Genomic DNA, 12,592 nt, shown 5'->3' with positions numbered 1-12,592 from the left:
ATATCTCCATAAATAACAATGTTGGCATTGCCCAGTCACTGCGCATGCCCACATAATTTTTACTATGTGCAAAATGTTTGCCTTTACTAGAAGCATCTGTGGTTAAAATTTCAAAGAAATATCTCCATAAATAAGAATGTTGGCATTGCGCAGTCACTGCGCATGCCCACATAATTTTTACTATGTGCGAAATGTTTGCCTTTACTAGAAGTATCTATGGTTGAAATTTCAAAGAAATATCTCCATAAATAACAATGTTGGCATTGCCCAGTCACTGCGCATGCCCACATAATTTTTACTATGTGCAAAATGTTTGCCTTTACTAGAAGCATCTGTGGTTAAAATTTCAAAGAAATATCTCCATAAATAAGAATGTTGGCATTGCGCAGTCACTGCGCATGCCCACATAATTTTTACTATGTGCAAAATGTTTGCCTTTACTAGAAGCATCTGTGGTTAAAATTTCAAAGAAATATCTCCATAAATAAGAAAGTTAGCATTGCGCAGTCGCTGCGCATGTCCACATAATTTTTACCATGTGCGAAATGTTTGCCTTTACTAGAAGCATCTGTGGTTAAAATTTCAAAGAAATATCTCCATAAATATGAAAGTTGGCATTGCGCAGTCTGCGCAAAATGTGGAGTTAAATGAAACTGATCGAAATGGGCAAATATAGACCATAACAGCTATCAATTAGCGAAAACCCGAAGTCTCTAGGTGGCCCAGGGGCCGAGATCTCGATGGAACGATGTGTGGAAATTTGAACAATACATAAATATACACTGCCGTGTGCACCGACCTGTAGGCCCAAAAGATCGCTTTTCACTTGAAGGTTTTTACTTATGGAAATACGATAAAACGCATATCGTTGGTACTTTTGGCTCATATATCGATGTACGCACAATAAAGCCCAAATTAGCAATATTATACATTATTCTATAGAGAATATGAATTATTTACGAAACTAATTTGCATTTAACCCCAGCTAATGCCGCAAGTATTACAAATACATGTTTGTGTTTTTCTGCTGCAATAGACCACACTGTTAATTATACTGGGTGTACATAAATTAGGATTCATAAAAGTCCAAATGTATACGTTCTGTATTTACATTACGATTGTAATAAATCCGTAGTAAATGCAAATTCAACTTAACTGTTGGGTACTGACCCGACGTTTAAAAAAGCTTTAAGTTGTGGCTACACATGTGACATAAGATGAGCTTTACAGTGCCTTGCAATAAAGCAATTCTTTACTGCTGTTTTCAAAGCGTATACACTCCACCGTATATTTACACTGTTGTTTATAACTTTATAGTTATCTTGGAAACAGTATTCTGTATCCCAAGAGATTGCAGTTCCTTGAACCATAAGTAATTTCAAATGCAACTTGTGAAAAAGTTTCATGCTAGTACCCTGGGGTCGCGATCCCGCAAACTCCTGAATATACGTCGCATTTCCTTTCTTTCGAGAAAAGTGCCGTCAGACTACTCTCATGGGATCTTTCCTACGTTTTACTTATCATTATAGGTTTAAAGGTACGAAGTCACTTTAATGAATGGCCATAAGGCGATTAATCGATAAGAAGTTTACAACATCTGAAAGCTTAAATTGTATAACGCACTTACAACTATCCGACTTTAGTGCTACATTTTACGATACAATCAATATCTATTAAGGAAGGTTATTACACTAACAGCCACTAGTCCGCTAATACAAGGGTGAAGCAGCCATCGATATCAGACAACTCCAATGCCTTGCTATAATTAGAAATACGATAAAGAGCATCTGAAATCCAATTGCTCGGAAATTAGATTTTAATTATAAAGTACTTAATTGGAAAACCTTTAGGTGGCGTCTTTGAGCATATCCTCCTTTTATAGGCACAGGATGAAGTGCCCACCTCCTCTAGGGACATTAAACTTGTAAAAAATTCTAATCGTCTCAAACTTTAACGATATTTAAATTTATTCGTATCTGGTGACGTTATTAAGAAGAAACTAAGCAATATAATTAATCAAGGTGCTCTAATACATCCTCTTTCGTTTGCCTTCTTTCATATCCTGACTGGAAACACATTGGCAAAGAATAATCCGCAACCGGACAGTGCACTGGGTGTCGTAAAATGCGGAGTAGGGCACCGATTCCGAGTTTTTGGAAGAATAAATGCAGGATGTTAATGTATACCAATTTTCCAACTTTTCTAACATACAGATTATTGGTTTTTCTGATTTGGAAACGCTTTCTTTTTCCACCAACTTTATTATTCGATTTGTCGCAATCGTACGTTTTATCAAATTTTGATACTTATATCTTCAATATTCAATCATTCAATACCCGTACGTCTGTCTATCCGTGTAGTAGGATTTTCTTTAGTTCGCGCGCACGTTATTGGTACATCGACGTGGATCTGACAAAAAGACGTAAGCGGTGTTGTACACAATTTGTGCAGTGATGAAAAAACTGATTTGTTGTTTATAGAATTTGAATTAAGTCACTGTCTTGATCCTAGCTACTTGAAACACGTTCTTGTTCAATACTAAAGAATTACTTTCTATGACAATTGCTAAATTTTCTTGTAATTTAAAAAAAATGTCGCTTAAGTCTTTTGTATCTGATGAGTGGCGTTTACGTCTCTATTTGACAGCACTTACGCGTTTTTGATATCTTACTAACAAAACAATTATGGCGCTTAAGCGGCAATTGCGTCTTTTATAAACTTATGAAAATTTTTTATTACTGTCGGATACGCATTTCTAAACTCAATAGAACAAATTAATATCGGAAAAACTGATTTCAAAAAAACAGTAAAATTTATTGAAAAAAAATATATCTCTCTATAAACTGACATGAACATTCAACAACGACAAAAATAGAAGGTATAAAAATAGTTTTTTTAGAGTTATGGCTTAAAATTCATCTTCTACATCCGTTTCTGGAAGAGTATCTTCAACGGAGACAGATGATTTTAAGGCCAAATATTCAAAATGATATTGACTGCTGATAACACCGGTTTTACACAAATTGGTTAAGTTTTTCAGCTTTTCATCATTAATAGGAAGCTCTTCGTGATATAATTGAGAAGGGATCACTTTTTTAACACTTAGTTTTACATTGTAAACTGGATCATCTATGCGGTAACCTAACCGTAATTTTACAACGCTAGGTTGACTGTCAAATTCAGCCGATTTTATTTCAGCAAATTTTATTTGTTCACCTGTTGTAGCTTTCAATTTTTTGCAATTTGAAATTTCTTTCCAGTTTAAAAATTCGGAATATGAAACAGAGCGAACAATATATGGTGAAGGTTTCTTTCTACAATTTCTCAAAATTGTAGGCCATTCAGAAGGTGCCTGGACATTCATTTTTCGTATATGTTTTTCAATAGTAGCGTGCATGCTATCAACAGGCATGTAAGTATGACCTGGTACGAGGAAGGTCAACAAAACTGTTTTAACGTTTTGAGCTTCGCTCAAAAAATATGAAATTGTAGTGAAAACAAACTTATTCTTGTTCTGCCCGGAACAACTGTCACAAAATAAACTTACGTGTTCATATAAACCTGATTTATCCACTTGTGTAAGATACCAGTAAAGGTGTGTACATATTTCATTGGATCCACGCTGACCATCTCTTTCACCCCATACAAAACAGTACCCAGTTCTGGTACCACTTTCGTAAATTGTGAAATTGTAGTAGGCATACTTTCTTGAGAAACCAATCACCATTCCGGGACCATGTGGTGTAGAAAGTACCTTCTGTAGATCAAAAGTAGCGACTATGTACTTGTTACTGTTCGATTTCTGTTGTTCACTTAAGAAAAATTCTTTTGCTTCGTCTTTCTCTTTAATGTGCTGATCATACCCTTGTTTAAGTTTTTCTGTTTTTTGCGCTTCGGAAAGCTGAGAATATTTTAGGCATTTCACACACTTGTCTTTCCTGGGAACGTGAATGCCAATATTATATTCCTTGTGTATAGTTCTCTTGAAAGTAGTGTATGCTACAGGCTCAGCTTCTTCTTTCCGTACGTGACTAGAATACAAATTGTACAAGTTGGTAAAGGATCTAATATCGGCAGGTAAATAAAGTTTTGTCGTAGAACCTCTACAATAATGAGAGGGTACTGCTGGTAATGAATTAATAAACTTTCTTAAATTATTTCTTTGCGTGTTAGTGATTTTATGTTTGGGTTCGTGCTTTCCCCGTTGGTCGCTGAAGTCCGCTACTTTTCCTTTTACTGCCGTTCTTATAACTCTTTGTGTTATGTCTAGAGTATTTATAAAGAAATGTTGGCAGACTTTATACTGGATACCGTCACGTTTAGTTAAAAAATGTTCAAATGTCGAATTACGCCGAGAATTTTCTTTTTTGGTTCTTTTGCGTTTCACAGATTTTATTCCTACGCATCCATTTATAAACGACAATTGTTTATCGTGATCGCCAATCATCCAAAAATTGTCAAAAATTTCTTGACGTTCTACTTCGGAAAACTCATTGCACTTGTTCCTGCACCGATCTTTACGGACTTTGCATGGATTACATTTTACTTGTCTAGCATCCTTTGTTACTCCTTTATAATTGGTGTATGGGGCACCTTTGTTTCTATTTTTTTTATTTTGGGTCTTTTCAGATAACACCTTCCTTCTTCTCTTTCCCCTTTTTCCTGTTTCTATTGATGTTTCAAACGCACTGGATGAAGATGATACATTTGTGCTTGGGGCAGCAGAGGGGGAACATAATTTTTGATTATGAATCGCAGCAGCAGAAGGCGAAGAATTTGTATCATTTGGGTTAACGGTAGATAATTTATCATTATGAGTGTCCGTTACAACACCGATTTCTAAAACTTGAAGACTTTGGTCGGTATAGGTATAATGTTCTTCTTGTGGATTCATACCCACTAGATCATGTTCAGAGACTTGAGGAATAGTATCTGCTACTTCGCTAAGTAACACATCGCTAGTCAAATTTTCAGGTATCAAGTCATCTACAAAAATAAAGTCATGTTCGAGAGCTTGTAATAAAGGTTTTCTTGAAGCTTCAGTGCATAGTTGCAGTATTTTGTTGGTCCTGGCACTCATTTTATGATCTGAAAATTAGACTATGCGTAAGCGACTATTTTTAACAGAAACTTTAACACTAAATACGTCAATTAAAAAAGATTATTATGCATATAGGGTTTATTATTTTGAGACCTGTGGCAGATGTGCTTTAAATAAATGTACTACTTATGGAAAATTATTAATATACATACGGAAATAAAAATGTTTTATTTTTACGTTAAGGTAGCCATAAGCACTGGCGTTTACGCCTTTTATGAATAGTCATACTAAAAAGGCGTAAGCGACACTACCAAATTTTAACCTCTATGGTGTTTGTTTTACAATTGTATTCTTACTATTATTTATTAAATGTTAGCAAAATACCTTAAATATTAACTACACAGTTATAACTTACCTCAAAACTACTTTTTCCATTAAAAAACTACGTTCACAATACACGTTGACACTGCCGGTTACGCGTCGTGCAAATGACTAGCTTTGAACTTGCGCAACAACCCAATGGCGCTTACGAAAACTTTAAAGTCAAATAAATACATATTCTAATAGAATGTCGCTTACACTGACTATACAATATCACGCGGCAATTGCAAATTAATGTCTAAGAAACATAATCTCAATTTTGAATTTTTGGCGCTTACGTCTTTTTGTCAGATCCATGTCGACATTATGAACGTAAAAAAAGTATTCTCACGATAAACTTTAGATTATATAATTTATAAGTAATAAAACACCTTCATATTTTTTTAAAAAATTTTATATTATAATAATACCTACATATCTCTGGGAATACGAATCATCTTGAAACCATACGTCCTTATTTCTTAGAACTGCAAAAACCCTTTTTAGTCCAGGAAGGCAGCGACATTTTTTATGCGCTCATTTCTATAAAGCTGATATTCTGCCATTTTATTGTTTAATAGTACAAGTAAACAAAACGGTAGTCTACTGCGTCGGCGGTGTTGCCTAAATTTGCAACAATGTTCTGAACATGTTAATAAATAATATGTACATAAACTTATTTCTACAAAATAGTTATTTGTTTCATTAGTACAAAAAATGTCAGTTTTCGGGACGAGGAAGATAGTTGCTGGACGACGCGTTAGCGGAGTCCAGCAACCTTCCGAGTCCCGAAAACGCATTTTTTGTACGAATAAAACATAAAATTTTTTCTCCAACCCCCTTTACTTCAAATTATATTCCAATTAAGATTCAATCACAGTTTCACTACTAGTACAAGAACTTCTGCTTTCTTGTCCTCGCGTGTCATGCCACTCTAGTTTTTAGGTTAACTTATAACTTATTCGTTCTTACTTCTTACTTCTCACCTCTCGTGACTTTGGAGGGAGCAAATCTTAAGGTAGCATGTTCTGCCGTTTCTAAAATCTCTGGCGGAGTGCAATCCATGTCGCTATCAGTTTCAGTCATTTCTATTGTATACACAATTAATATTGTTATATTTTGTATTGAAATAAAAAACTTACCATATAGTTTTTTAATTAAAATTAATTGCAATTAACTTTTTCAAATTTTGAATTCAAAATGACAGATAATAGTGCAATGGGTGTGAAGTAGATGGCGTTACGCGCGACGGCGGGTTGTATACGTATTAAAATTACGTTCATCGAATATGTAAATTACGTTACACATTGTTTAAATAAAAATAGCGAGCGTAAATCATTTTCAATACATGTACATACGTATATGTAACATCATTATTTGCATTGAATATGCAAAAATATTTGATTTGTATTTATAGAAATATCTTACAACCTGCAAATGTAAAACGATGTCAATGTGACATATCTCCGTGATTGTAATTTTTTAATTGGCCAACTTTCAAGGTCAATTTCTTTTTGGTACTAGGACCAAAAGTATCCACTTTTTGTACAGTTGCCATGGTGAAAGCGATTAATCCGCAAAACGTCAATTTTACGTAACGAATACTGTCACAAAATAGCGTCTTATTCAGGTGGTTGGAGAAAAATGAAATTTTTGTTTCAAAAAGTTGATGTCATAAGACACCAAAAAAATTGTTCTTCCGACCGCGTGATGTTGCTAAGGTCGCGGTAGACACGCTGGAAGATACGATTTCCCGAGCGCAGCTGCTGCACTGCTCTGCTAAAAGTACCTCTAAACCAGTGTTGTTAAGGGGGCCGCGAGATCCCTGATGTGTTTGAGGCAAATATTTACCTTTAAAATATTTTATGTACAATTGTATTTGACCAATTTTTACGCCAATAAGAAGGGTTAGCAGCGGCGTAGCGAAGGGGGGCGGGAGGGCGATCCGTCCCGGGCGCCACTTTAGTGGGGGCGGCAACTGGATTGAAAAATATAATATTTTATGGGCCATAACAACTTTTTTCGCACCGCCAAACAGTTGAGGAAAATTTACCAAGCTTTTGTTAAAAATATTTGTTGATATCTTTGAAAATAAATGGTTGTTTGGCGATAACTTCGCTATTTGTAAACCTACAAGACTTTTTGGAATGGAAAATTAATCACCATACAATTTTGCATAAATTGCCCCAAACGGTTTTGTATCTCTTATACGGTTTCCGAGTCCCCATAATGAAAAAAAGACTCACCCAGTAATTTTTTTAATAATTACGTTTGTAGTAACAGCACTCTTTATTTTTTAATCGGGTTAGGGGTGAGGGGGGGGAGGGAGGGTGTGAGTAATTTTAGTTTTATGAAAGGGAGCGCCATGGAAATAGGTTTGAGACCCACTGATCCAAATTATTATATACACGAGCATAAAATACATATATTTCAAAAACGAACATAGGCAATTAACATGGGAAAAAGGTTTTCTGCAGATCGTTGCTCTTAATCAAAAAAATTGTTTTGCGGATCCGCAAACTTGTTTTTTTCCTTGTTAAGATTTTTAAGCGAAATTTTGTATCTAGTCACCTCGAATAAAAGTAAAACATGGCAAAACTAACTCCGTTTCAAACAATTTGTTTTACATAAGCTATTCCGATCTGGTGGGGCAGAATCAACCCCTTAAGGCGCGTTATAAAAATAATGGATGCGTGAAGAGAGGATCGTTCGGTATTCAGTTGTATCGGATTTTTTTATCAAAAATTCGTTATTCGTTATTCAATTCGAAATGAATACAAGTTTATGACAACTGTCAATAATTTGTTTTGTAAAATTTATTCACTGAGGAAAAAGTAAACGACGTTTACAGCGGAGTTACCGTACGCGATATTTGTTTTCCATCCATTTTAATGAGCGTCCCACTCTGTCTGTGTCATATTAGAAAATTTTCATGGCTTAACATGATTTTGGTAATTGGAGTTATTTTTGATAAAATAGGTAATAAGAAATACAACTGAAAATGAATTGATTCGTATACCATTAGATGAGAAAAGAATCTTCATTCTAAATCCTATAAGTTATCATGGGGAGCAACGATCTGCAAAAAGACTTTTTCCCATGTAGGCAATTAGCCTATGTTTGTTTTTGAAATATTCACCCGGTACGGTATATAAAAAAACAGCTTTACAGCTTTTCATTTTATGCCCGTGTATAATAATATTAATAATAAATTTAGAGATACTTTTAGAAAAGCGGTGCAGCAGGAAGTTGTACCTTCCAGCGTGTCTACCGAAACCTTAGTAACATCACGCGATCGGTAGACCAATTTTTGTAGTGTCTTATGACATCAACTTTTTGAAACAAAAATTTCATCTTTGTAGAAATAAGTTCAATTGAATAATGCATCTTGCGTGGGTGGTATAAACTTGTGATAGTAACGCTTCCAGCTCGGTAGACTATTAACATAGTTCATTTATATACTTAATTACTGTACAAACTTTCATTCTTGTAGAAATGAGGCATGTACCTACATACTTATTATTTATTAACATGTTCAGAACATTGTTGCAAGTTTAGGCAACGCCGCCGACGCGGTAGACAACCGCTTTTGTTTACTTTTATTGTACTATCAAAACAATAAAATGGCAGAATATCAGGTTTATAGAAATGAGTGCATAAAAAATGTCGCTGCCTCCTGGACTATTTGCAATGTCACTAAAATTTGACAAGCTGCAACGAGAAAATCAGAGCGCGGGGCCTCTAACTATTGCGGCTTTAGGCTTAGCAACAAAATATGCTCAAAAGATGTTCAAATTGTTAAATTGATACTTAGTTGTTATTTTTTAGTACGGAGAAAAAATTTAAAAAAAAATTGGACTAGGTTGCAATTTTTATTTTTCTAATCCTAAATTTTCATTTTTGATCACAGTGCGCCGGGACAAAGCTGTCCCGTATTTTAAACCTTGTTTGATATTATTATATTATGGTGCTTGTTGCTCTCAACTTTGTTTCGGGCCAGAAACTGCACGCCCGGGATTAAACACACACTTTTAGTCTCTTGGAAGTATACAGGGTGATTCCTATAGTACCTGCCACCGTTTGGGAGCGTGTAGGTGGTGCGTAGGGGAGTATTTTGATATAGGACACTTGGGGTCGGAAATCTAAAATAAGGGTGCCAGAGCCAAATTTACCTTCTGGAATTTCGCGCCTGTAGGTAGGCAACCCAACCGGCCGGCGCGGCGGTGCACACGGAGCGATCTCAGGCGGCGATGTGTGGCTGACACTTGATCAGAATTTTGTTTAAACCCACGAAATCCCGTCTGCAACGACGCGTATCAAGTGAATAAACACTATGTCAATAGTATAATAATAGTTGGCTAGATGTAGGAAGTGCATTGAGAACAACGGTGGCCACGTTGAACACTTGTAAACGTTATTGCTTTTGACTGTCGTTTTCCCTCCTTCCCTCCCATGTCGCTTCCTCGCGCTAACTCGCTCTGCATCGCTCCGCGCGAAACGTCGTTCGGTTGGGTTGCCTACATACAGGCGTGAAATTCCAGAAGATAAATTTGGTTCTGGCGCCCTTATTTTAGATTTCCGACCCCAAGTGTCCTATATCAAAATACACCCCTAGGCACCCCCTATACGCTCCCAAACGGTGGCAGGTACTATAGGAATCACCCTGTATAATATAAATATAGGTACCTTTGTTTTTCTCGGGTAAAAAAATGAAATCCCGTTTTGATGGCCGAAATAAAAAGGTGTCCTTTATAGCCCAAAAAAATCTGGCAACGCTAACTAGTTCTCTAATTTAACCGACCTTGTATCTCTTATTATTATCAAATTAGCAATAATGAAGGCCCTGTATACCTAAAAATGTGTATTATTGGTGGTCTAACCATTTGCAATAACATTGTAATGCAAATTAAAATTGCCTATGAGCATTGAATAAAAACACTATTTTATTCAATGCTATGAGTCATTGAATAAAGAGGAATGTAGCTATTCAATTCGTACATGTTTCGCCATCTACACTAATAAGTAAGACTAACAAGTAAAGAAAACGTTTCTTTATCAAAAGGTAAATTCTGATAGAATACTATTTGTCACTCTGCAAACTATTGCCATCTTCCATGAAATGGAGAACATACAGATATCTACAATGAAATTATAAAATTCACTTTGCTAAGGGTTGCTATACGGTTGGGATGTTATACTGAAGCAACAGGTATAATGTCAATAATTTAGGGGTGGTGTATTACGTATTTTAATAACGGTCCTGTTAGAGGCCGCCATACGTTATATTTGTTTTTACCAATTACGTCATTATTTAGTAGTAATGTACATTTAGAACAGGCACACTGTTATTCAATAGAAAGTAGTTATGCACATGTGATATTAAAATACGAGCTAGTCATTAGTGAGATGTGTACATTCCAAATATTCGACTGATACAGTTTATAGTGTGTGAAATTATTTCGTCGAAATGAATGAATGTCAATTTGCCTCGAGGTGTATCAATACCGTAAATAATAATGTATTTTTGCATAGGTATAAGTAATTGTAGCGGTAGAAATAATCGATAAATTCCAAGTGAATTGCTCAATCTTTATCTTATCACAGCCTGTCGTTTTTATCAAAAGCAACCGATAGATTACCTTCGCCAGTACCTAATTTACCTGCAATGGAGGGAAAAGTGGGCGATGGTGTTCCTCAATGGAAAAGGGAATTAATCATGCGAATTAGAAATAAAAACAAGTGGTACTCGGAGGTACAGCAGCAACAGCTGTTGGCGGGGACCCCTCGAAATGCATCGGTCGCGGTCGGATGTGCGGGACAACAACCTAACATAACGTGTTCTTCGGCGGCATCAGTCCCGGTTCTAAACTCGAGTGAAGGTGATTCTTTGAAATGTAATAATAGTTCAGTACAACAAGCGAAAATGGTTAAAGAACGTGTTTTTGTCGACCATAACCAAATTGATAACTACAATTACGAATCCAATAACATTCAAAACGGTGACGATTGCAGCAGTGTAGATTCCAGTTCGTCGGAGGAATTGCATTACGGTCCTGGAATTGTGAATAGATTAAAAAATAAGTACTTAAGTTTAACCTTACGGGAGAATACTTTGAAGAGTCGACCCTCGATACTGCCAATACGTAAAGCAACTTCCTTGGAAAACCTGCTCGATGATGATGTGCCGAATGGACAGCCGACAGTACCGCATGCACGGGAATATAACTCAAGATGGAAGGAAAACAACGCCAGGAATTTATCAAATAGGTACAACACGAAACGCGGTGACCTGAAGAGAGCTCGATCCGTGGAAACGATATCGAGAACTGGAAGCGACGAGCACTCAATTGAACTGACGAATGATGTTCGTCTTAAGCACGAATCGTTACATGAGGATATGATTATCGCCACGGAAGGAAGTGACAAAGTTTCGGGTAAACTATTTGATAAGAAACTATTGGAAATTTCAACAGAAAATAAACCATTCAGTAATGCAGTTCCGCACATCATAAACAGACCTAAACGAATAACGCCAGTGATGAGTGAAAAGGAAAAACCTCCCGTAGATGTTGTCAAGCAAGCCAAAAGAATTTTCGAAGGTAAAGCCGAGCAACGTACCAAACCTCCGCAACAAACCGGAGAAGTAGCCGCAAAGGTTGCGTCCTTTAAGAACATAATTGGTCAAGTCAAAAACGGCAAAAAACCGCCAATCCTCAAAGAGAAACCAACCGCGACCCAAGTTGTACGATCGCCCGAAAATTCCAAATTACAAAAACCGACCAATTTGGCCATCACCGCGATTGAAAACGGATGGAAGAAGGATGACAAATCGCCATCCCCCGATGTCGCCGCAGTAAGGTCAAGTCCGATTCCGGATGTGTCGAGGATCAGTTCACCGAACCGAGAAGACTTAAATCATCAATCGCGGATCACCACCAATCTATCGGAAACGCCTGATCTAATCCTCCATTCTAGTCCCTTGAAAAACCCTCCATCGCCGACATTCAAAATTTTAGCAACCGATAACTTTTTAAAAGCCGAAATATTACACTCGAACAATAACCTCATAATCAAAATTAACCAGAAATCATCCCCATCGCCGCCGGCGACAACCGAAACCGATGGCAAAAAAATTGTCACGCAAGAAAGTAGAAATAACATACGACAGGCCGGAAACACCATAACATACAA

At 36.4% G+C, this 12,592-nt stretch overlaps 1 protein-coding gene across 1 annotated transcript; it reads right to left on the bottom strand.

The window, feature by feature from the left end:
* Nucleotides 1–2,418: 2,418 nt before the first annotated feature.
* On the bottom strand, nt 2,419–5,576 carry LOC116165923. Its single transcript, XM_031480677.1, has 2 exons — nt 5,457–5,576; nt 2,419–5,088 (listed from the first exon to the last, which is right to left on the bottom strand). Exon 2 carries the CDS (start codon nt 5,078–5,080, stop codon nt 2,909–2,911), a length of 2,172 nt encoding a protein of 723 aa, XP_031336537.1. The 5' UTR covers nt 5,081–5,088; nt 5,457–5,576; the 3' UTR covers nt 2,419–2,908.
* Nucleotides 5,577–12,592: the final 7,016 nt, after the last annotated feature.

Source organism: Photinus pyralis, unplaced genomic scaffold (assembly GCF_008802855.1).
Source record: "Photinus pyralis isolate 1611_PpyrPB1 unplaced genomic scaffold, Ppyr1.3 Ppyr1.4_LG3a, whole genome shotgun sequence".
Lineage (NCBI taxonomy): Eukaryota > Metazoa > Arthropoda > Insecta > Coleoptera > Lampyridae > Photinus > Photinus pyralis.
This window is presented reverse-complemented; position numbering and strand designations above follow the sequence as displayed.